The sequence below is a fragment of the Centruroides sculpturatus genome, unplaced genomic scaffold, assembly GCF_000671375.1.
Source record: "Centruroides sculpturatus isolate CEXI.00-Female unplaced genomic scaffold, Cexi_2.0 scaffold1206, whole genome shotgun sequence".
NCBI classification, from domain to species: domain Eukaryota; kingdom Metazoa; phylum Arthropoda; class Arachnida; order Scorpiones; family Buthidae; genus Centruroides; species Centruroides sculpturatus.
Genome location: NW_019385455.1, coordinates 146,756 through 174,735, shown reverse-complemented (window position 1 = coordinate 174,735; position 27,980 = coordinate 146,756). Strand labels below are relative to the sequence as shown.

Below are 27,980 nucleotides of genomic sequence, written 5' to 3'. Positions count from 1 at the left end.
TTTAGTATTTTAATATTAATTTAATGCAAATGTATACATACCCAATAATAATAAACAGAAAAAATAAAAATATTCAATAAAAATCTTTGTTTTAACGAATGCACAATGTCGCGGCTCTGTAAATACGTCAACACTGAAATGAAAATCAGTCTGGCATAGGGAAAATCAGGGAATTACACCACAAAACGGCAAATTGCGTAGCGGCATTATTGTGAATCGGCGTAAACCGAGGGCTACCTGTAATTAATTTTTTATATGTATAATCTCATGTTATGTTCTTTTAAGTTTATAAAATTCAAAATATGTTTCCTATCCTATCATATATATATGTTTTAAATTTATAAATTTAAAAATTTTTGACATGATATTTATAAAATAAAAAAAAGCAAGTTTTTCAAACCTTTGCATTTTCATAAATAGAAACCACTTATAGAAATAATTTTCATAAATGAAAATAATGTATTTATAGCATCTAAATTTAAAAACTAAATTGTGAGTAAAATATTACAAAATTTCAAAATTATCACAAATTTATAATCTAAAAAGTATTGAAATTGTTTAATTAACCAATAAATTTTAAACATATTTAAAAATTATTTACCAGGTGAAAATCTTTGAATATCATTCAACATTTGTCCATTAAATCCTCCAAAAACATACATAGATCTAAAAAAATTCATTATTATTATTTCAATATTTATAATAAAGCATTATTATTATAAAATGCAATGTTTTAATTATGTTACTAATATATTAATTGTCATTTAGGTGTCAAAGCATTTAAAGTGTATGAAGACTTCAAAATTCTAAGAAGTTGCTCAGAAATATTGTACCAAGTTTTCCTGATACAACAATAATAGCTCAACAGATAATTTTGTTTATGCAAGTTCATTCATGAATGCAAGTTCATTCATTGTTTTATCAAGTCTAAAAAACTTTTAAAAATTAACTCAACTTAAATACCTTGAATAAGATAATCATTAAATATAAATATTAAGTCTTCTAACAGAAACATTTCAAATCAAAAAGTAGAGAATATTTAAATTACATTGAGTATGATATTTGTCTAAGTGAAAGTTCCTATTTTTATATAAATTCCTATAATTTAATATTTAATTTAATAATTTTAAATTTATGTAAAAAATAACAAAGCTTTAAAAATAGGAGTTTTGTTAGAAAAGAAAAAACCTAGAAATTTATAAACAATTACTCATTTACAACATACTGTTTACAGCACACTTTTATACGATTACATACTGTTTATAATAACATTTCAAAATATTTTAGAGCTTTAAATTCATCACACTATACTTTATATACATTTTAATGTCTTGTCTGTATGTAAATTTTTATTTCATATTACAATTATATTTACTTTTATAAAGATTATTACAAATTTAATTATGTAAAGTAATAAAATGAAAGCTTTATACATACTCATTATAAAGAACTGCAGTATGACCAAATCGCGCAATATTCTTTTGTTGGTCTGTTGGAAATTTTAAAGTCGTCCAAGCATCGCATTCTAAAAAATAAAATTAATTATTCATTCAAAATAAAAAAAAAAAAAATCTTTAAAAAATCAAAATTTTTTAAAACATGATACTGAGTACTTATTATAATAAATAAATATATAAATAATTATAATAGTAACAATAAAAGAACACAATTACATAAATACAGTACAGCATCAATTATCCGATTCAATTGGGGACTGGGGTTGGTCGGATAATTGAAAAGTCAAATAACCAAAAAGTATGAAAAAATCCATTATTAGTGTAATATTATTATTATATCCCATGTAATTAGTATATTAGTATATCGCTATTAACTTACTTCGCGTTGAATTTTCCTCCATGTTAAACCTAACAAATTTTTTAAAAATAATAATTGTCGCTATTGTATGCTTAAAAATTATTTTATTGCTCACAAAACAAACAACCACTCATAATTAAAAAATTAAGCCTCGTTTAAATACTGGCCTCCCTTTCATGGTCGAGCCAGTGTTGCCAGCTAAAACATGCAAAAATTAAAAAAAAATAATATTAAAGTAGCCAAGACATAGCCAAATATTGTAGCGCCACATCACTAGTGGACATTTGAATTTGCCGACTAGAACGCGATCGGTTAACCAAGGTGACGATTAATCGGGGGTCGGATAATCAATGCTCTACTGTACTATCTTTTGTTTTACTTTATAAATATATATTTATTTATAACATTGTATTTTATTTTATAATTATAAAATAATATTTAATTATAAAATCTGTGTTTTCAACTTTACAGGTATGGCCTAATTAAATTTCAGTGATATTACTTGAACTATAAATGAAAGTTGTGAAGTCGTAATTACAAAATTCAACTAGTTACAAAATTTTTATTAATATTCATCATTCATTATATTATAAATAAATCAATCTAAACATCTTCATTATATTTTGTTATACATTGCTTGGGACTTTATACAGCAAAATAAAATCAAAATGTTGTAATGGAATACAATTTTACATCGGCTATATATTGGCATAAAATGCCAAACCCACACAAGTATATATATCCAGTGATAACAGAAAATGTTGTTGGATAGTTATAACACTACTTGTAAATGAAGTATAACAGAAATTTCAAGACAAACAAACAGAAGTAGATGACCTCTTATAATTAGTCAAAACTGAAATGTGAAAGTGAATAAACCAGCACTCTACTTCCAGCATAGTAAAAATTATATTTTGTACTATGCTGGAAGTAGAATACTGGTTTATCATCCAATCCCATATTTCAGTTTTGACTCTAATTATAAAAAATCATTTACTTCAATTAATTTTCTGTTTAGTGTTTAGTGTAGTGTCTAATGTCATTAGAACTGCATCACAAGTTTAGAGATGATTCAAAATTTTAAATTTGGCTAAAAACCAATTTGATTTTAGAACCAGAATGTTTCAAAACATAGATTTCTAGGATTTGAACAAGAAGACTGGGTTTATCTGCAAATATATATCACTACTTTGGAAGAAAACCAGCTCAACTCAAAATTAGTAGTTTTGAGAAAATCTCATACAAAGATTTAACTAAAGTTTAACTGAATATCACTTATCTCCAACATAACTGCTCCCTAGTGGCCAAATATGCAAGTTACTTTTGTGACACTCTTCCACATAAAAATTTACTACATTTTCATTTTGATTATGACATAATTGAAAAATCGCACTTTTTTGAGTTATGTTGGTTTTCTTTCAAAGTAGCGATATGTGAATTTGTTTTTTTTCTTTTGTTAATATTTTGTACTTCCTAGATTCTCAAAGATTTTCTTCTTGCATGTATCCTTCCAATTAAATAAGCTTATACACTACATACAGTTTCTATATTTAACTTAATTCTCAAAAATATAAATTGAAATAGTGATAAACAAGATCTTCTTTTACTTAGTTAATAAATAATTTTATNCACGCGATACATCCGAACATGTAAGCTGAACAATAGTGTGGGGGGTGTGAGTAATCAAGGACTGCATGGCACTCAAACAAAAGATGAATCGACAAGATATGAAAATCGCGTAACTCAGAGTTCGCATAAGTCGGGGTACTACTGTATACAGTTTCTATATTTAACTTAATTTTCAAGAATATAAATTGAAATACTAATAAACAAGATCCTATTTTACTTAGTTAATAAATAGTTTTATATATAAATCAAAGACTTTTTATTATCATTACAATATTGCTGATTGTCAGACATAAGTAAAGGATTTTTGGACAGACCTCACATACTATTTTCAGTGTAATCAGTGTGATATAGAAAATATATATCATCATTTTTTGTTTAATTTTTGCACAGATAAATTAACTTATTGATAATTCTATAATTTTTCTGAACTAATTAAGTCAAGGTAAGTGATAGAACCACTCTTATTCATTCAAAGTTCTGGGAAAACAAAAATAATTCTGATTTGACAGACATCTTCCAAAACCATGTGGAAAATGTTTCACATATGCATATAAACTTTGATATTTATTTTACAGTTTGGTCATAAGACATTTATGATAGCATAATATACAGAATATGTTAATGAAATGTTAATTTAGAGTGAAAAAGTAATGTTTTTTATAATTTACAAGTTAACAAATGATAATTTAAGTAAATCCATTATTCTACGGATTTCATACACTTTCAAATTGAATTCAATTCTATTAAATTTTAAATTATTATTTATTAAATAATATAACTGCTAAAATGGTTTATTTTAAAAATACTTCATTGAAAAACTATTCCTAATTTATTATAATCCTACTTTATTTAAATCTCATTTCAGAATAAAATACTATAAATATGAAAAATTTTTACATATTATACATTAGGATACTTTTAATGTCAAAATTTAGTACAAGTCCAACATCACTTTTCTGATATCCTTCATTTCAAAGCCTTACTGAATTAAGTTTTTCCAGATCAATAATCATATAGTACAGTAATAGCTCAATAATACATCCTGCACAACTAGTTACAGGTCTTCCATATCACTAAAACACTAATAGACTGTTAGAAGCTTCAATAATACATATAATTTGTTTGGAAGAAAAGCATCACAACTCAAAAAATTACCATTTTACTTTTACATAGAAAAAAAACAAAATTTGTAACATTTTTCTTATAAAAATCAATGATTTTTGAGATATGACAGTCTTCTTCCAAATGAATAATACATTAAATGTGAACTAGTGATTATGTTCAATATCAGTGATGTTTGAATCTTGTTCTTTTATATATACAATATTTATGGGTATATATAAATAAAGTAAGCTAAAAATCACACAAAATAGAAGAAATCACTAATAATTGTAATATAGACAATTCAAGTGAATGCAAATTACATAAATGTCATCTGTAACCAGAACAAATTTAGTGGTTATAGGAATTTTAAGTGCCCTCTCAAAATTTTGTATGAATTAAAAGATGCCAAAAGATTTCTGCTACGCTTGTATATTTAATAAACATATAATGTATAGATATAAGAATTAATCTTAAAATAATTGTAAAATAAGATCGGTTACCTAAATCATATGCTAAAAAATCAGAAGAAAAGCACTGGCCGCCACTGCTAGGAGCTGTACCATTATATATATTTCCACCAAACACAAGCATTAAGCCATGATGAATAACTGCACTGTGTAGGTAACGGTGTGAATGACTAGGAGTTAACAATTTCCTATTCAAAATAATTTTTTAAATTTATTAATTAAATCTAATTCAGAAAAACTTTAAGTCTAAAATAACTAATCATTTCTTAAAATTTATTTAAAAAATCTTAATCTAAACATTACAATAAAAAAATTAATAAAATGTCCAAAATATCTGTTGTTTCATAATTTTCATTTACATACATACTTATAATATACAGGTATTTTTAAGTTTTTATATTTTGTAATTAACAAAAGATATTTTCAACTAATTTTGATCTGTATGAAAACAAAGTAAATTTTTACATTCTAGCAGATTCTGTTGCTGCCGGGCAGATATTTTAAACTGATACAAATTTCTGCATTAGTATGCAGAACTTTGTATCAATAAAATATACTCCATAACAAGAAATTTTTAATAAAAAAATGATATTTGAAACTTTATTGGAAATTTTGCTTCCAAATTAAAAAAAATCCAGCAACGAGTTGAAAAACTTTCCTGGCAACAGTTAAAACTGTGTGCTGCATCATCTGTTATGAGATTTCATTTTAAAAACTTTTTATATTTTAAATTATTCTAAAAGGGCAAAAACCTTAATTTTAAGAGTAGAAATGAGTATATATATAAATGACACCTTATCTTTCCCGAGAAATAAATTTATTTTCAAAACAAACGTTCTCAGCCTGATTTACAGGCCATCCTCAGGTTGAGAACAAAATTTGAATTAAAGCATTCCACCAATAGAATACAATATTCAAAATTCAAAATTAAATAAGCAATTTTTATGTTACTCCGTTGGTTATATAATTTTTTGTTAATTTTATTTTATGTTATTCTGTTGCTTATTTAATTTTGAATTTTGTATTCTATTGGTGGAATGCTTTAATTCAAATTTCATTCTCAACCTGAGGATGGCCTGTAAATCAGGCTGAAAATGTTTGTTTTGGAAATAAATTTATTTCTCAGGAAAGATAAAGTGTTATTTATATGTTTGGTGATTTGCTGAGTACTTTAAAATAATATGTAGAAATGAGTTTTTAAAAAAAATTGCTAATCATAATAACAAATAAAATCTACATTAAGTCTGTCCACACTTGAAGTATGATATGTGACATATCTATCTCCCCACTTCCTGACCTTTAAGTATCAAAACTTAATAGCATCAATCATCCTAATACACAAATCTCCCTGCAAAATTTTAAAAATTTTCAGCAAAAAGCACATGAATTATTAAACTTCAAAGTGTATAAACAAAATTGTGCCCCTCACACACATTTACAGACACAGACAGACAACCATATATAGAGAAAAACCCCAAATTTTTTTTTCTTTATGCATTTCTTGACATTTCAAGGTCAAGTCCAAAAATGTAAAAATCTTGTTATAGTCATTTTTTGACCAATTACTATACTTTCCATCTGTTATATATAAGAACCAGGAAAGTAAAAAGAGCAAAAGGACCCTACACAATCATTGTGGATTTTGGCCCTCAGATAAAGTGACTGAAATTTTAGTAATTTTAGTTATCATTCTTAACTAATTGATGAAAAGTTTAAATTGTCAGAAAGCTTGAAAATAGATAGCTTTTTGCTAGAGCTGAAATATGAAAAGCTGTATATACAAGATGGTAACAAAAGTTTCTTCTTAACCAATTACTTTAAAAAATAATAAGTCAATCACTGTAGATAAAAATATGCACTATTATCTTTTAATTCATTCCAAAATATCAAGTAGAATTTCAGAACAGGCTATCAAATACAATAAAAAAAATGCTTTGCTGCACAACACAAAGAGTAGCATGCATTGCTGTATAACACAAATACAATACAGGAGTGGTTGAATATGCAAGTTAAGTTAACAAAACATGGATATGAAAATAACCCAATTTAATAGAAAATATTAAAATGATATTAAATAAAACAGAACTATATCATTGCCTACCTAAACCTAATCACACATTCAATCACTTCTTCATTACCCTATGTTAAGCAGTAATGCATGCTACTCCTTGTGTGTTGTGCAGCAAAGCATTTCCCTGTCATATTTGACAGTGATCTGGAATGGCACTTGATATATCATAATGTATATTTTTCATTTACAGTTATGCCATATTACTTTTCAAAAATAATTGGCCAGAAACAGACTTTTGTTATCACTCCCTATATACACTTCCCATATATTCAAATAGCTTTAGCAAAAACCCCAGCCATTTTCAACCTTTCTGGCAATTGAGACTTTTCATCAGTTAGTAAAGAATTATAACATACTAAATTTTCAGCCAATTTCACCAAAGGCCAAAACCTTTAAGTATTGTGGAGGGTCCTTTATCTTTTGTATAATTTATATTTACAGTACTTCCCATGCTAAAAAAAGGACCATAACTAAAACTTTACAAAACTGAGTTAGGATCATTTTTAGAAATCTTACTAGTATATATCTAACTTACCTCTGATTGATAAAAACAAATATTTAAGTGGTCAAAAACATGTTTAATTTACCATATCTACAAGAAATATTTAAATGCAAGGTAAAATGACTGTATCTATAACTAATAAGAAAAAAAGCCTTATCATTAGGTACAAAAAAATATCTTACCACTCATGCTGCCAAACATTATAAGCATACAAAAAATCTACTAAAGCACTTTTGGGACCAAAAGAGTGATAACCACCATACACATATATTCTCTGTGTTCTCTTGTCATAAACACTTGTGTGTCCAAATCCTCCTTTAACAATAGCTCCTTTTGTTGAAGTAAGTTCCCAATTTCCAGTAGCTAAAATAAAAGGAAGAAATAATTCAAATTTTACATTACAAAGAAGATAAAAATAATGATTACACTACAGAAAATATAATTTGTATTACAAAAGATATTAAGTTGTACATAAGCTCAAACATAAGTTGCTAATTGAACATTAATAAAAATATTTTTGTAAGCTAAAGCTTTTAACTTATTCAAATCATATANTAATTTAATATTGTCATTTGTGCATTATAAAATTTATATTGTTTTTATTAGCTTCATTAATTTAATGTATAAGATTCAGTTTTCAGAATATTAAATACATTAATGATTTCTGGATATATGTTAATTTTATAATTAAATTTCAGAACAGATTTTATGATCATTGTATGCTTTGTTGCAGAAGGTTATTTTACATAGCAATTATGAAAATTAAATAATAAAGAAAACAAATTTATATTAACAATTTTATTAATGGACACAGAGGCTAATTGTATGATGGCATAAAAGCAGATTATTACAAATTCCATTTTGTATTGTAACAGTGTAACAAGAAATGAAAATAAATCAGAAAAAAATCAGCATCAAATTACTCTAAATTATATGAAGTTAGAAGCAATACTTTTGAACAGTGGATAGTTGGTAAAATTAACAATACAGAATACTAGCAAGGTATTGACATATACAAATTATTATATGATACATAAAAGCTTTTCCAAACATAGAAGATAACAGATAATAAACAGAGAACATCTCATATTATATATGTCTAGCAAAAGCCCACACTTTCACTGTCAAAAATGTATTTGCAATGTAAATTTCTTAATTGTCAACACTGAAAAATTGAATTTGCTCTCCTAATATCATTAAGTACAATTCACACAAAGGACAAATTTCACATCAAATGAAAAAATGAATTAAATCTCAAAAATGTAATTTTAGTAACTACACAGATTAATCCAAAGTCAAGCACAACTTTAAAAATTCATATCTCAGTGAATTTTCATCCTAAATCAATGCAGTTTTCACAATCTTTTAAAAAATTTACAGGCATTTTATAGACAATCAGTAAAAGGAGTGGGATGTACAGTACATAGGCAGAAATGAGGTGCAAAAGAAATTCACAAACCTATTTCATTACATTTGAGCACTACCTAGTACAGAAACAAGTTTCATGGACAAATCTTTGCTTGATTATTCTACACAAGTTAATTCAAAAAATATAATGGTAAAGGTCAAAATGGAAATTTTAAAATGTAAGAAATATAAACATTACACTTCAGCCATAAATCTAAATTATTTTAGAAAAACCTGTACAGATATGATATATAGATATATCATATCTGTACAGATAGATATGATATATAGATATATCATATCTATACAGTAGTATTACTGTCTACACCAGAGGATACATATATCTATAATCTACTATATATGTAGCCTCTGGTATAGATTCATTTAATAATGTAATAAGATGGCAGCACAATGAACAATTTCAAAATATTCTTCAATTACATCAACATTGTATTTCCATACATTAAATCCATACTGAAAGAACACAATTTCACATCCCTTGATTTGTCAACATCTTTTCAAACAATAATTTTGAGTTTAGCATCTATCAGAAAAAATAACTTGTCTCCACTTTTCCCAATTAAAGGATCTTATCAATTTAGTAAGTTTGCCACTAGATTGTGTATGTTATTAAGATCATAGTCCTAAGACTCAAGATAAACTCTGGGCAGGTTGAAAACCCCAGAATTTTTAAGGGAGTGATTGGTACCAGATAGGTCAACCTTGTCCTTCACCACCCAGATGTCCCATTGTGGATCTTGTTGAAACCACATTAAGCTTGAAAAAGACCACCTTAATACTCATAAGACAGAAACTGTCAAAACTAGTAGAAAACCTTTATATTAACTGTTTCTTGTCCTTGTTGTATAAGTATTATAAAATAGTTCACAAGATACATACTTTATTTAAGGACACACATCAAGGAGAAGGAGCGCACAAGAATTAAAGGATAATAATCATTAATCATATAATAACTGTTGTCCTCTAATTTTTGTGGACTCCTCCTTGATGCAACAAGTCTTAAATAAAGTAGGGTTCTTGTAGACATTTTTATAACAGTAGTAAACCTATCTGTTAATGTTGCTTTTGCATCTCAGATAAGGACACACAAATATTTGTCCAGACTGCATTAAAGTCAGAACTAGAAATAGTGGGGTTCCCGATTAAATCCAAAACCTAGATAATGTATATAAAAATTAAAACCAACAGAACATAAAGAGTAAACAGTGTTGTAACAAGAAAATATTGCCAATATAAAAGAAAATACATATATATTGTAAACATGTCAAAAAGAGTTAAAATAAAGTGACATAAATGCCAACAATGAGAGTTTATAGGTGTTCAGTCAGGAAAGCAAACCCCAACACAGGTAATTGTAAATATGATAAAACAGGAAAATAGAATAAACTTTTGATAAATAACTTTAAATTAATAGAAGGAAGAATGTCATAACAGAATCGTTAGAATTGTCATAATATCAAAACACAATAGTTTAAAACATTAGGAAAAGAGCTAAGGTTCAATAAACAATTCTTGGATGGATTCAAAATGATATATCAAATTGTACTCGGACAATTGACCTTTCTTGCATTCTAATCTGAGTCTTGTTATACCTGGAAACAGAGTGATGGGTGACCAATTGGGAAGCAAAGAAGGAAGAGCTAAACCAATCAGAACCCCATTAATCTGCTAAAATCCTATATAAACTGCAGAATCAAGAACACTGGGCACTGTTCACCTGCATTCTCTCTCATCTGCCCTTCTTCCATAACTGCTTAAAGTCAGTGCAAGTTCTAATTTTTCATTTTGTGCCTGTATTTCTGCTTTGTCTTCTCAACTGAGACCACTTAAGACTTTCTCCAGGTCATCTAATTAACTCCATATAAACTCTACGTTTGAGATCAACACACCCCAGGGCATCCACCTTGCCAACGAACACATCAAGGGAAATCACACATATTCAAACTTAAGAGATATTTAGAAGTGATTTTAAAAAATTATTGTAAGCTCCTTTTGAATGTTTATAATAAATGGGTTAATCTTTCGAAGGAGACTTGTTTCAGTGCCCACACTCCTACATACTCACCCAACTGCTCATCCACTCTGACTAGGAGACAAGTAATCCATTCCCCTGTCAGTATCCATAATCACTAAGAACTCCAAAAGCAACAGCAACAGTTATTCAGTTTCAAAATTTAATTATTTATACGACAAAATTAAGTACAAATTGTTTCCCCAAATATATTAACACCAGATAAAAACCTGTTCATCTCTCTCATTCCCACAATCTTTGCTTGTAGCACAGCATAAGATACAGATTATTGAAGTTGTTTAAGATCTTCCTTTTCAGTTAAATAAGGGCTGGTGAAAAAGTACAGAAAACTTAAATAAGGAATCAAAACTTTAGTGCATATTAGTTCAATAATAAGAAACTAAAACAAATTTATTACAAATCATGAAAGAAGTACAAAGTATCAAAAATACAACTACAACTTGGCCATTTCAGCCTCAGTGCAAAATTACAAACCAAGTTGTATGATATGAAATTGTTAACACCTAGAAATCAAGAAACTTTATTTTGGGCAGAAGACATATTAAGACAAATAATATATCAGATTTATGCACTAACAAATTTAAATGCATGAGATTATATTATATTTTTCTGTACAAAAAATGCAATATTTCCAAAAATTGTAGAAATGATAATGTTACAAACACAGGTATTCCTCATACAACATGACACGGCTACAACACAGTTTTGCTCTAACACAGTTGGAAAATTGGGGATATCCTCCATACAACATGGTTTCCAGTTTTGCTCTAACACAGTTTGAGAATTTGGAAACTTCTCCATACAAAATTTCACAATTTTTAAGTACAAACTTCATTATTCAATATTTTTTAATTGAAGTATGCATGCATGTTGTCTCAAATTTGCTCGTGGATTTTAGAATATTAAAATGTTTAATTTATTTTGTGCTTTTTGTCAGGTGTACTTTAATGAAAAATAACAATGCAATTTTTTTCTTCCTTGTTCTAGCTTTCCTATCAACCAGGTGCCATTGCCATTGCTTTTAGACTTTAAGGCTGTCCTCTGTCTTGTTTTTGTAGATTAAACTTTGTATTTAGTAGAGTTTATTATATTAAACCTGCTTAGGTAAGTGTTATTACACATTTTTAACCATAGGTAAGTAATCCTTTGTAAAAATGACACTAAATACAACAGTACCTTGATAGTCAAACTGTTCCTAACTCAAACAATTCAGTATTTGAACACAAATTCTGGAAAAAAATCATTCAGTCCTCACTTGAACAAATTTTCACTTAACATGTTTTTATTTTTGTTTTGTTATACACAAAAAATTTTATGAAAATACAAAACATGAAGATGTCACTAACAATTCTGATCAAGATCAACAAAAACGCTCAGATAATGATGATAATTTGTAAAAAGAAAACACCTTCATTTAATTAAAATTCATATTAATGCATAGGCTAATATATTACTTTTAATTGTGATTTTTAGTTAATTATTGATGGGAAATAAATTGTTGATTGCAATTTAATAAACATGTTTCTCTTAGTGACAGAAAAAAAAAATAGTATACTTTTGCTAATTTTTGAAACCTAACCCCATGTTTTATGTTAGCCCTTTGTTTCATATAACATGGATTCGCGTAACTTGGCACATTTTTGGAACGTAACTACAGTGTTATACAAGGAACCTGTATTATATTATAAATATGTTAAATCTTCCAAACACTTAATTGATTTGTTTTTTTTAACAATATTAATTAAAGATGCTTGAATTGAGTAACTAAGCAAAAGTACTTTTATTTATATTTCTTGAACAAAATATTAAATATTGTATTGCGGATTATGTGAAATGCATTATGTTAATATTTTTAAACTTGTGTGTATTTCAAATTCTATATTTCTTATCATGTGTCAGATATTAAAAAGTAAATTACTCTAAATGTGTATATGTTTTTGAGTTTTTCTGATTGTAATTAATTTGGTATTGCTGAACTGTATATATTTTAACATTGTTATACAAAATATATATTTTATCAGAAAATAATTAATATTTCTTACAGCCAGTATTTTGAAATGTAAGAATTAAAAATAAACCTAACGCAATTAGTTTGAGTAAATAGTAAAGTGTATTATCTGTATTAAAAATAAAACATTCCATTTCTGTTATGCACACAATTGAAATCCACTTTTATATTTTTAATTTCTTTGTGAAAAACACCAACAAATTCTTATATATCAATTCCTTTAAACTCAGTGTTATAAACTTAAGTTTGAATTTATAAATTGAAATATATAAATATTACTTACTTAAATCATATTCTTGTACTGTATTTAAGTAACCATATATTGGATTGTGACCAAATATTACTATCATTTTATCACCATGCACAGCAGGAACAAGAGTAGCAGTGTGACCAACAGCAGCTACAGGGCTACATAGTTCAGTTAAACACTGCTGATTTGTTTTGCTTTTCTCTAAACTCCAAGATTTGTTCTGAATATCAAACTTCCATAATTCATTTTTAACTGTTCCATTATACAATATTCCTCCATACATATATAAATAGTCCTAGAAAAATATTTTCAAAATGTTAAGATGCATTAAAATTNTATCTGTGCTATATCTGTTTATAAATGTCTGTTATAAAAATATCAGCCAATCCCAATATGATGAAAAGAACACAAAAGTACATAATATAGCGATTCAAAGTGCATGGAACTTCACAATAGATATATCAAGCAACAATGTAAATAAGAGTACATGTATAATAAGCAATAAAATTTATGCAATATAAATTATATTCATTCCAGACTTATCAAACACCCTATATATATATAAGAGTGATTCAACTACTAACTGGTATTTTGCCTGATGCTGAGAAATTATAAAAAATTTAAATTTTCTGAAGAAAATCGATGTAATTCCTCTAAGAATTTGTGGATCCAATTGGATTACTATACACAATACAGTAAGTATAGAGTACAACAATGATGAATGTTATACTATCTCCATCCAGTGCCTCGCTTCCACATATATTTAATTAATATAACCCTGCTAGTCCCATTATAAGTCTTGTATGCTGAGTCATCCCTAGTCATCACTATGAGTAACTAGTACTGTTATATAAATCATGAATGTTTCAAATAGGAATGAGCCATGATGTATTATTGAATTCTTTGCAAATGAAAGTATCAAACTGGTTAAAATATTCAAAAGATTAACAACACAGTTTGGAAATAATACTATATCACAAACATACAAGTGAAATAGCAAGAACTGCATTTGTCAATAAATAGAAGTCAGAAAAAAAAATGATGATGCTGATGTTCTAAGATAATAAAGATATGATAAGCATTAACTTCTTCNATCAAACTTCCATAATTCATTTTTAACTGTTCCATTATACAATATTCCTCCATACATATATAAATAGTCCTAGAAAAATATTTTCAAAATGTTAAGATGCATTAAAATTAGCAATTACATTCATATATATATCAATATACAGTGTGTTCAAAAGTCTGAACAAATGATAAAAATATCTGTGCTGCAGCCAATCCCAACATCATGAAAAGAACACAAAAGTACAGGTACACCTCGCCTTACGTCAGTAATTGATTCCAGGAGAGGCGACTTAAGTCAAAAAACAATATAATCAAATTTACTTGTCACTAGGCTAAACCACAAATACCATTCCCAGTTCTGTATTTTGTTTATAAATGCATTTTTTATAATATATGGTTAATAAAAATCTATTTTAAGCTTTCAAACAAATAAATTTTAGTTTTTAATGCAGTACAGAAAAAGTAATCTAAATTTACGAATTCATGTATGTACAGTACATACTTGTAAATGTACATGTTTACAATTTGGCAATGTTTACAGTACATTGCAAACTCTTTATTTCTGGATGTGAATTGCTCTAAGACATTATAAAATAAGATGATTTTGTAAGGTTAAATAACAAATACAGTCACAAGATAAATTATCTTGTGACTGTATTTGACAGTAGAAAATAAACTAATTTATATTAAATTTACCAATATCGAATGGCACTGACAACGAAGCCAAATGGTAGATATTGGAGCTAATGTGGAAAACACCAATATTGAGCACTTAAAAACTGCTAAATAAGACGACAACACAGAAACACAGATGTTTTCATGTTTCGTTCTCTAGGATTTATGATGATTATATTAACATTTACTGTAAATGTACATATTTTAATATGATTTTATGTGCTTTAATGCTTTTCTAGTGATATTACAACTTCAATATTTGTGGCGGATGGATGTAAAGGTGACTTAAACTTGATTTTTATTTTTCCATATATTTTTTGACAAATGACATATAATCGAGAATGACATAATTTGAGGTACACCTGTACATAATATAGTGATTCAAAGTGCATGGAACTTCACAATAGATATATCAAGCAACAATGTAAATAAGAGTACATGTATAATAAGCAATAAAATTTATGCAATATAAATTATATTCATTCCAGACTTATCAAACACCCTATATATATATAAGAGTGATTCAACTACTAACTGGTATTTTGCCTGATGCTGAGAAATTATAAAAAATTTAAATTTTCTGCAGAAAATCGATGTAATTCCTCTAAGAATTTGTGGATCCAATTGGATTGCTATACACAATACAGTAAGTATAGAGTACAACAATGATGAATGTTATACTATCTCCATCCAGTGCCTCGCTTCCACATATATTTAATTAATATAACCCTGCTAGTCCCATTATAAGTCTTGTATGCTGAGTCATCCCTAGTCATCACTATGAGTAACTAGTACTGTTATATAAATCATGAATGTTTCAAATAGGAATGAGCCATGATGTATTATTGAATTCTTTGCAAATGAAAGTATCAAACTGGTTAAAATATTCAAAAGATTAACAACACAGTTTGGAAATAATACTATATCACAAACATACAAGTGAAATAGCAAGAACTGCATTTGTCAATAAATAGAAGTCAGAAAAAAAAATGATGATGCTGATGTTCTAAGATAATAAAGATATGATAAGCATTAACTTCTTCGTTCATGCAATCTCTACTAATGCTGAATACTAAAACTGTGAGAAAATTGTTCTGGAAACATCTGCAGAATTAAACAAGACTAGCAATGGCTAACATAGCTAAACAGTCTAACAAAGTTAAAAATGCACCATTTTTAACTTTTCCTTCACAATAAAATACAGTCAAACACTGATGTGAAATTGTCCTTAACAATCAATTCCCTGTCTTGAGAAATTCTAGAGAACTCACTTCGTACAGTCCAAACTGCTTACCAAGTGATTCTCTTCTCTGAGTGAGTGTCCAGTTAATGAATTTTGAGTAGCAAACAGTTCAAGTCCAACAAAAGATAATGAAATGAAGCAGTGTGTTGTCCAATAATTCTAAAATCAGCAAAATCATTTTTGTGTTATTAGAATATAAACACGACCATATTGATGGAATAAATACAGTGGTACTCATACTTCAAATTTAATTCATTCCATGAGAACATTTGACTCAGACTATCTACAATTAACCAGTAACCGGTGCGAAAATTCTTTAAAATCGGCGAACGTTTTNGAAAAAAAAATGATGATGCTGATGTTCTAAGATAATAAAGATATGATAAGCATTAACTTCTTCAATCATGCAATCTCTACTAATGCTGAATACTAAAACTATGAGAAAATTGTTCTGGAAACATCTGCAGAGTTAAACAAGACTAGCAATGGCTAACATGGCTAAACAGTCTAACAAAGTTAAAAATGCACCATTTTTAACTTTTCCTTCACAATAAAACACAGTCAAACACTTATGTGAAATTGTCTTTAAAAATCAATTCTCTGTCTTGAGAAATGCTAGAAAACTCACTTCGTATAGTCCAAACTGCTTACCAAGTGATTCTCTTCTCTGAGTGAGTGTCCAGTTAATTAATTTTGAGTAGCAAACAGTTCAAGTCTAACAAAAAAAAATTAGATGAAGCAGTGTGTTGTCCAATAATTCCAAAATCAGCAAAATCAATTTTGTGTTATTAGAATATAAACACTACCATATTGATGGAATAAATACAGTGGTACTCATACTTCAAATTTAATTCATTCCATGAAGACATTTGAACTCCAAATCATTCAAAATCTGAAGCAGTTTGTCCCAATAGAAATATCGAAAAGCAAATTAATCCATTCACAGACCCTAAACAATACCATTCCAATAAACTTAAAACAGCAAATATACATAATTTAATGTAAAAATAACAGAATCAAGTGCCCTAATAATAAATTAAAACTCAAAAACAATAAAAAGAATGTGTAAATAATGTATAATATAAATGAAAATTGCATTTACTGGTTGCACACTATCAATTTTGGCATCTTAAACATGGTCTCCAGATCTGCCATGTGTATATCCTTTTCCAATCTTTCCCGTGACTAGTTTGACTTCATTGTTTCCACACATTTCTTGGATGGCATAATTAATATGTAATGATTATATTGGATTGACTCAAATTCTGCAAGCCTGGAATATATTATACAAAATGGCAACAAATTGAACCTTAAAAGAAATTCCAGGATAATTAACTGCAAATTTGTTTATCAATTGCAATCTCTAAAGTTTTTTTAAGTAGATCGAAAACATTAGAGATTGCAATTGATTAACAAATTTGCAGTTAATTAGCCTGAATTTCTTTTAAGGTTCAATTTGTTGCTATTTTATATTGGATTGAACAAAGTTTTTACAGAACAGTTGTTGCTACTTAACAGAGATGAGTAATTTAATTATAATACTTGTAGTTGTAAATTTTAACATATTATTGCTAATTTGAGATTATATTCTTTGTTCAGAAACGTATTTTACACTTTGAGTTATTTTTTCATTCCACGCCCAGTTTGAACTTTGAAACATCATTCAAATTCCAAAGCAATTTTTTGTTAAATTTGGCATTTAAATCTGAAGCATTTGAAGTTGTTTGAAGTATGAGGTACCACTGTAATAATTTGTAGGAAAAAAAAAACATCTCAAAAAAGAAACAAACTAAAAGTAAATAGAATATTTATGTTTTTAGATATAATCAAAATTCCAGTTAGAAATTGAATAATCATATGCATAATCAAGTATTTAAGTAAAACAGATACAGTAATTCAAAATATAGTTCTATATATAAGAAACTATATTAAAAAACAGTTCTGATGCTGTAAATTACTTACTTCAAATGCTATTACTGAATGACCATATCTGTTAGCAGGCTTATTAGATGTAACTTCTACAATTTTCCAAGTATTAGTTGTAAAATTAAACCTATCAAAAATTATAATAATTATTAAAATATTTAGTCTCTTACAGAAATTACTTTTTAAAACAAAAGTATTTTACATTATAATATCCTGGAAGACGTCATGATTAAAATTCTCTCCTCCAATAATCCACATGCTGTCCTCCACAATAACAGACTGATGTAATGCTCTTCCTTGCATTACAGTATTTGTAATTACTTCTTCCCACCATCCATTTTCTATTTTAAAACTGCAATCAGACCCTGTATATAAACAGTAAAAAAAATTCTCTTCATCAAAATAAGAATTTTAAAAGGCTATTATAATAAAATAATAATAATAAAAATAAAATGAACAATTAACAACAGTTCTTTCTTATAAAATGCATACTATTATATAAATGTGATAACAATCATTGAGCATATGACTATTAAAACTGTGCATTGAGCACTAAACCTATAGGACCCTGCATAGAATGGCTCTGTTATCTGTCTGTCATAATGTAACAAAAATCTGCTTTATTGGAGTTCACTTTAACCTGTTTTTCTCATTTTTGAACAATATTGTTTTTAAATTTATTAAATTCATATAATATATAAAATAATATATAAAAAACAAAAATTAAAAAATAAAAAGAAATATTGTTCCTATTCTCAAAATTTGAAATTAACAAATAATAGATACAGAACAATCATCTCTTCTGTGGTTGTTTTGCCCACAAGATTTTTTTATTTGGCACTTTTATTTGTTTTTCCCCTTTTCTATTGTCATTATTTTTTAAGGGGCTTATTTGTTAATGACTTGATTATTTAATTTTGGGACAATTAGGACAATTAGGACTATTAGGACAATTTTAGGACAATTAGGACTATTAGGACAATTCTAAACACTACGTATTGATTGATGACAGATGTTTTTGTACTGTTCCCAGTATACCAGCTTGAACACCATTTCATATATTTTATGTGAAATTCGAAGTTCATATAATTTCATAAAAGAAAGTAATCCTTTAAATTTTTAATAAATTTAAATAAAAAAATTCCTTTAACCAAAAGAATTTGACCCTACAGAACTGTAATATAAAGTGTATGTGAAATTTATAACTCTTTCTATTTAACTATAAACATTCTCATGATCAAACTGTGTATAGTTTACAATTATCAGCGAAATTTGTCATATTGTTGTCATTCTAACACCAACTNTGCAGTTAATTAGCCTGAATTTCTTTTAAGGTTCAATTTGTTGCTATTTTATATTGGATTGAACAAAGTTTTTACAGAACAGTTGTTGCTACTTAACAGAGATGAGTAATTTAATTATAATACTTGTAGTTGTAAATTTTAACATATTATTGCTAATTTGAGATTATATTCTTTGTTCAGAAACGTATTTTACACTTTGAGTTATTTTTTCATTCCACGCCCAGTTTGAACTTTGAAACATCATTCAAATTCCAAAGCAATTTTTTGTTAAATTTGGCATTTAAATCTGAAGCATTTGAAGTTGTTTGAAGTATGAGGTACCACTGTAATAATTTGTAGGAAAAAACATCTAGAAAAAAAAAACAAACTGAAAGTAGATAGAATATTTATGTTTTTAAATATAATCAAAATTCCAGTTAGAAATTGAATAATCATATGCATAATCAAGTATTTAAGTAAAACAGATACAGTAATTCAAAATATAGTTCTATATATAAGAAACTATATTAAAAAACAGTTCTGATGCTGTAAATTACTTACTTCAAATGCTATTACTGAATGACCATATCTGTTAGCAGGCTTATTAGATGTAACTTCTACAATTTTCCAAGTATTAGTTGTAAAATTAAACCTATCAAAAATTATAATAATTATTAAAATATTTAGTCTCTTACAGAAATTACTTTTTAAAACAAAAGTATTTTACATTATAATATCCTGGAAGACGTCATGATTAAAATTCTCTCCTCCAATAATCCACATGCTGTCCTCCACAATAACAGACTGATGTAATGCTCTTCCTTGCATTACAGTATTTGTAATTACTTCTTCCCACCATCCATTTTCTATTTTAAAACTGCAATCAGACCCTGTATATAAACAGTAAAAAAAATTCTCTTCATCAAAATAAGAATTTTAAAAGGCTATTATAATAAAATAATAATAATAAAAATAAAATGAACAATTAACAACAGTTCTTTCTTATAAAATGCATACTATTATATAAATGTGATAACAATCATTGAGCATATGACTATTAAAACTGTGCATTGAGCACTAAACCTATAGGACCCTGCATAGAATGGCTCTGTTATCTGTCTGTCATAATGTAACAAAAATCTGCTTTATTGGAGTTCACTTTAACCTGTTTTTCTCATTTTTGAACAATATTGTTTTTAAATTTATTAAATTCATATAATATATAAAATAATATATAAAAAACAAAAATTAAAAAATAAAAAGAAATATTGTTCCTATTCTCAAAATTTGAAATTAACAAATAATAGATACAGAACAATCATCTCTTCTGTGGTTGTTTTGCCCACAAGATTTTTTTATTTGGCACTTTTATTTGTTTTTCCCCTTTTCTATTGTCATTATTTTTTAAGGGGCTTATTTGTTAATGACTTGATTATTTAATTTTGGGACAATTAGGACAATTAGGACTATTAGGACAATTTTAGGACAATTAGGACTATTAGGACAATTCTAAACACTACGTATTGATTGATGACAGATGTTTTTGTACTGTTCCCAGTATACCAGCTTGAACACCATTTCATATATTTTATGTGAAATTCGAAGTTCATATAATTTCATAAAAGAAAGTAATCCTTTAAATTTTTAATAAATTTAAATAAAAAAATTCCTTTAACCAAAAGAATTTGACCCTACAGAACTGTAATATAAAGTGTATGTGAAATTTATAACTCTTTCTATTTAACTATAAACATTCTCATGATCAAACTGTGTATAGTTTACAATTATCAGCGAAATTTGTCATATTGTTGTCATTCTAACACCAACTTTAACCGCACACCTGCTAAAACAATTGGTCACCTGACAAAGTTTCCCACCACAAAATGTATAAAAGCCAACCTCCTTCGTCTCTCAGGGGAGTCGCCAATCAAACGGACAACGACGAAGACGGGCCATATCTTCCCCTCATACCTACTGTAAGCCCTTAGTTGGAAGACCTTGTGCCACACCGAGCACTGCTTTTCGAAACCTTTAAGTCAGAAATATCCATCCGATATTATCCCAGAGGTATGAAATATTATTGTAAACTCTCTCTCTCATCCGTGAAGTCTAAGGAGTTTTGTAAGATTTTATTTAGTTAGTTAGTTTAATAAACTCTTGTTTTGTTTTTTAAATGGTGTCATTACTCGACTTAGCCAACGTCTTATCGTCGACTAACTTGCGTAACGCGTAACTGAACGAAACGCCATCCTTGACAAGAAAGTAGGTCACCGACCTGTGGCTGGAAGGAGAGGACTTCCCAACCTCCCCGGAGGCTCACATTTACATTTGTATTCATCAAATTTTAATGACTATTAATGTTTAGAAAAACATTATTATTTATTTTGTTATCATATTTAAACAAATTAAACCAATATTAAACAGAATAATAAAGAACAATCGTAATTGTCATTCTGCTCAATTNAGAATCCGGTTATAACGAAAGCTAAAATAAAGTAAGCCTGAAGAAGATCCCAGGAGGGGAATCGAAAACGTTCGCCGATTTTAAAGAATTTTCGCACCGGTTACTGGTTAATTGTAGATAGTTGGAATATATACAACCCGGTGTGGTGAGAAAGCACATTAATTTGACTCAGAATCATTCAAAGTCTGAAGCAGTTTTTTACATTAGAAATATCGGAAAGTGAATTAATTCATTTCCAGATCCTAAACAATACCCTTTCCAATAAACTTAAAACAGTAAATACACATAATTTAATGTAAAAATAACAGAATCAAGTGCCCTACTAACCTTTCAATAGTGGAATAGTCAGGTATGGTGCTACCCCTGGAGAATAAACATGCGAAATTTTTAGAGTATTTTTCCATGTGTTTTTTTTTCAGTACTGTTTCAGAAAAAGATTTTGTAAACAGTTATGTCTAGTAAAGAAAAGTCTTTGTTTATTGTTACATAATTCATTTTTTATCTGAATTTTTTTTTGCGGTAGTTTTTGGCTAGATTTTGCTAATACCCCCAAAAGAATTTGATGTATATACTGTATATGTCCCTCACCACTGCCACACGATCACCCTGGACGTATATATACGTCCCTCACTGCTGAGTGGATAATAAATTAAAACTCAAAAACAATAAAAATAATGTGTAAATAATGTATAATAAAATGAAAATTACATTTACTGGTTTCACACTGTCAATTTTGGCATCTGACATCATCAATAAACATGCTCACCAGATCTGCCATGTGTACCACTTTTTTAAAGTTCCTTTTTCATCTTATCTTTTTCCAATTCTTTCTCTTACTAGTTTGACTTCATTGTTTCCATACACTTCTTGATTGCCATGATTAATATGTAATGGTTATATTAGATTGAACAGAAACTTTTTACAGAACAGTCATTGTTACTTAACATAGATGAGTAATTTAATTAAATACCTATAGTTATAAATTTTAAGATATTATTGCTAATTTGAGATTATAATCTTTGTTCAGAAGCGTATTTTATGCTTTGAGTGCATTTTCATTCCATGCACAGTTCAAACTTTGAAGCAAATTTTTGTTAAATTTGGCTTTTGAACTCTGAAGCATTTGAAGTTAGAGTTGTTTGAAGTATGAAGTACCACTGTAATAATTTGTAGGAAAAAAAAAACATCTCAAAAAAGAAACAAACTAAAAGTAAATAGAATATTTATGTTTTTAGATATAATCAAAATTCCAGTTAGAAATTGAATAATCATATGCATAATCAAGTATTTAAGTAAAACAGATACAATAATTCAAAATATAGTTCTATATATAAGAAACTATATAAAAACAGTCCTGATGCTATAAATTACTTACTTCAAATGCTATTACCGAATGACCGTATCTGTTAGCAGGCTTATTAGATGTAACTTCTACAATTTTCCAAGTATTAGTTGTAAAATTAAACCTATCAAAAATTATAATAATTATTATAATATTAAGTCTCTTATAGAAGTTACTTTTTTAAAACAAAAGTATTTTACATTATAATATCCTGGAAGACATCATGATTAAAATTCTCTCCTCCAATAATCCACATGCTGTCTTCCACAACAACAGACTGATGTAATGCTCTTCCTTGCATTACAGTATTTGTAATTATTTCTTCCCACCATCCATTTTCTATCTTAAAACTGCAATCAGACCCTGTATTATGTAAATAGTAAAAATATTCTCTTTGTGAAAATAAGAATTTTAAAAGACTATCAGAATAATCATAATAATACAGTAGAGCGTCGTTTATCTGAAGGTCAGTTATCCGAAACGTCAGTTATCCGAAGGAATTCCAGTCGACAAATTTAAATTTTTGCCAGTGCTGTGGCGCTGTAATCTGGCTATGTCTTCGGCTACTCAAATATTTTACGTTTTTGATACTAAATTAACTTCTGAAGTATAATTTTTTATTGTATATTGTTTATTGTATTGTAATGTTTTTATATTTTTCATTATATTTATTTTGTTTGTACAAAATAAAAAAATAATTTTTAACGATACAATAGTCTTCATTAGGCTTAACATTGATGAAGATTCAACGTGAAGCGACACACAATGGAGAAAAATGTCAACACGGGATAAATTAATATATTTTTTCGTACATAACTGGTTATCCGAAAAATAAATAATCCGAACAACCCCAGTCCCCAATTGATTCGGATAAACGACGCTCTACTGTAACTTGAATATCCAACTCAGCTTCCTTTTAAAACATTTAACACCTTATAATGCTGAGAATATTTATTAAATCACAAACGCTTTCAGCCTAATGGAATAGGCCATCATCAGATGAAGGCTATCGAACAAATTTGAAAATTGTGTTAAAATGGAACTTTCGAACATTACAAATTCAAATTAAAACGTAAACTAAATTAGCCAATCAATATACAAACTAACTATAATAAATAGATTGAAGCCATATTAATATAAATAATAAAATAAGGCAATATAAAAAACAAAAACAAAAATAAACCTAAAAGATTAAATGCACAAAGGGATTAAATTCATAAAAATATACATCAAAAAGCATCACATTATAAAGGGCAGATAGGAACTAAGAATTTGTGTGTTTTAACTTTTCTTTTACAAAGAACTTCCATGCCGAAGCTAAACCATCAGCATCCCTTGCATTGATACAGCTGTCCCTTAATTTACTCTTATAAATTTCAATTTTTTCATGTTGCAAAGCCAACGATGGGGACCATACAGTCTTGAGAATAGATGCTTCATTCCATTTAACTACTGAAGCCTCCGCTTGTGCCATACTTGACAAAACCGTGGTACAATGTCCTTTACTAATAATGTGTTCTTTAAACCTAATAGCCAAACTCCGTCTAGTGACTCCAATATATTCCTTCATAATTCCTAGCTGTTGGTTTTCAAAGGGAATTTTATGCACACCCATTGTTTCTTCTTTCTTAAGTTTGTCCTTATCGTTTCTGAGAATACTGTATACTGTACATTAGGACCTCTTTTGTAAACAATTTTGGAGCGTTTTTTGTCTGAAACTTGCTTCATGATGTCCCTGAAGTTTTTATTATACGTGAATTTGGTAATCTTAAATTGATCTGTTCTGGTTCTTAACCTCTTACCTCTTTCATAACTTTTAATTAGCCCTTCAATTGTACTTATGCGGTAACCCAAATTTGAAGCTACTTCCTTAATTCTGTCAATCTCTTTAATCCTGTCCAATACATTAGAGCAATAAGTAAATGCTCTCCTTACGAGTGCACGAAGTGCTGACATTTTGTATTATGAGTGCATGAAGTGCTGACGAAGTGCTGAGTTAAGGACTTACAAGAGTTAAATTTAATGGATGAAGAGGTTGGGTATGTTATGGATTTTGAAAGCCTGTATCCATTGGTAAAGATAGAATCCTGTTATGAAGCTTTAATTGAATTTATGCTCCGCATAAAACCGGAAGTTGGTGCATTTGAGAATGATTTGAAGGAATTAGCCAAGTTGGTATGTTATGAGTCCTTCTTCAGCTATGATAAGCAGGTATACAGACAGAAGAAAGGCATACCTATGGGAAGCCCAATGTCAGGGTTGTTATGTGAGCTGGTTTTACGCAACTTAGAAAAGCAAGTTGTTAATAGCTGCAAAAAGATATTGTATTTTACAAAAGATATGTGGATGATGTGTACGTTATCTGGAGAAATGGCGAAAGAATACACGAGTTCATACAGACCATTAACAACACCAACAATAATGGTTTGAAACTGAAACTAGAACAGAAGAGTCAAGAAAGAATACATTTTCTAAATATTGACATACAATTAAAAGGAGATTGCATAACAACAGGCATTTACATAAAACCTACACAGTCCTCTCTACATACCAGCTAATTCGAATAACCCACATGAATACAAATTGTCAGCACTGTGCACTCATAAGGAGAGCATTTACTTATTGCTCTAATGTATTGGACAGGATTAAAGAGATTGACAGAATTAAGGAAGTAGCTTCAAATTTGGGTTACCGCATAAGTACAATTGAAGGGCTAATTAAAAGTTATGAAAGAGGTAAGAGGTTAAGAACCAGAACAGATCAATTTAAGATTACCAAATTCACGTATAATAAAAACTTCAGGGACATCATGAAGCAAGTTTCAGACAAAAAACGCTCCAAAATTGTTTACAAAAGAGGTCCTAATGTACAGTATACAGTATTCTCAGAAACGATAAGGACAAACTTAAGAAAGAAGAAACAATGGGTGTGCATAAAATTCCCTTTGAAAACCAACAGCTAGGAATTATGAAGGAATATATTGGAGTCACTAGACGGAGTTTGGCTATTAGGTTTAAAGAACACATTATTAGTAAAGGACATTGTACCACGGTTTTGTCAAGTATGGCACAAGCGGAGGCTTCAGTAGTTAAATGGAATGAAGCATCTATTCTCAAGACTGTATGGTCCCCATCGTTGGCTTTGCAACATGAAAAAATTGAAATTTATAAGAGTAAATTAAGGGACAGCTGTATCAATGCAAGGGATGCTGATGGTTTAGCTTCGGCATGGAAGTTCTTTGTAAAAGAAAAGTTAAAACACACAAATTCTTAGTTCCTATCTGCCCTTTATAATGTGATGCTTTTTGATGTATATTTTTATGAATTTAATCCCTTTGTGCATTTAATCTTTTAGGTTTATTTTTGTTTTTGTTTTTTATATTGCCTTATTTTATTATTTATATTAATATGGCTTCAATCTATTTATTATAGTTAGTTTGTATAGTGATGGTTAANTTTAATTATATCTTAAGAAAGGTCAGAGTTAATTTGATTTTAAATATTTTTGTCTTTATTTTATTCATTTATTTACTTTAAATCGAAAATATTTAATGTTATTAATAGTTAGACATGTTTATTTAAATTTATTTTAAATATTCACTAAGTTTTTGATGGTGTATAATTTTTTACAAAAATAATTATATTCAGGAATTTATTAGGAAAATTTATTTGAAATTATTAATTGAGTATAGTATTTATAATTTAAAATAAAAACGAGTGTTATCAAATGTATAAAATAAATACCTGTATAACCAGGATTGCATATACAAATATGCTGTTCTTTTTCGCAATAGCCATGTTCACAACCATTAGAGCATATGGATACGTCACAAGCTTCTCCAGTCCAACCTGCTGAACAGGTACAAATACCATCTACGCACGGTCCATGACCTGAACAATTCTTTGGACAGCTATTGATACTGTTAAATTATAGAAAATAACAATTACAATTTAAATTTTTCCTTATGAATGTGTTTCATGATGTGTCAAACTACATGAAACAGTCATGGCTACCATTACAGATGATAAAATGACAATTAGCATTAGACTGAAAGCCATTGAAAATTGTATTTAACATAAAAATTCCTTAATTGCATTTGAATCATTAAAATGTGATATTATTTTTGGCATGTTCAAAACAAATTTACCCAGCAAATCAAATACTATGTAAGCATGTAAAGAAGAGCCTGTTTGTCAGAACTATTCAGAAGTTAGTCAAAATGCATTCAAACAAGACCAACAAGCAATCATTCAGTTTTCAATGCAGAAGAGGTTTCTCCAATGGAAATTTATGCACAGAAAGTTCTGTATGGCACCCCATGTGTCACAGATAACAGTAAACAACTAGTGTCAGAAATTTCTTGATGGATATCAGAACACATCAGATACAGATTGATTCAGGACCCTAGACTCATAAACTAAGAATGTTCAATGAGTAGACACTAATTCATGGAAACTAACATACAACTGTACAGTACAAGCAATAGCAAATGTCATGGATGTCAGTGTCAGAACTACTCACTCCATTTTGCATAGCCTGAAATACCAAAAAATGTGCAGCCAGTAGGTTTCCTACAACTTGTTGCCAGAACAGAAAGCTAATCACATGGCAATGCCACTGGAATATTTGATGCAGTAGAAACAAGGTGATTCATTTTTAATGAAAATAGT

At 28.2% G+C, this 27,980-nt stretch overlaps 1 protein-coding gene across 2 annotated transcripts in view; it reads right to left on the bottom strand.

Moving 5' to 3' along the window:
* Positions 1-27,248, bottom strand: part of LOC111639165 (attractin-like protein 1) — an 83,270-nt gene extending 56,022 nt beyond the window's left edge. Inside the window, exons 1-7 of one of the 2 annotated variants that reach the window (XM_023384965.1) lie at positions 27,054-27,248; positions 23,511-23,673; positions 23,344-23,434; positions 13,340-13,601; positions 7,771-7,951; positions 5,049-5,203; positions 1,438-1,525 (exon numbers count right to left, since the gene is read on the bottom strand). In XM_023384965.1, the coding sequence (XP_023240733.1) occupies positions 1,438-1,525; positions 5,049-5,203; positions 7,771-7,951; positions 13,340-13,601; positions 23,344-23,434; positions 23,511-23,611 (878 nt within the window). In that variant the 5' untranslated portion in view covers positions 23,612-23,673; positions 27,054-27,248. Of the gene's footprint in view, positions 1-601; positions 667-1,437; positions 1,526-5,048; positions 5,204-7,770; positions 7,952-13,339; positions 13,602-18,257; positions 18,349-18,423; positions 18,605-23,343; positions 23,435-23,510; positions 23,674-27,053 lie in introns of those variants that run through there. The other variant, XM_023384966.1, reaches the window with a different exon arrangement.
* Between the last annotated feature and the right edge of the window lie 732 nt (positions 27,249-27,980).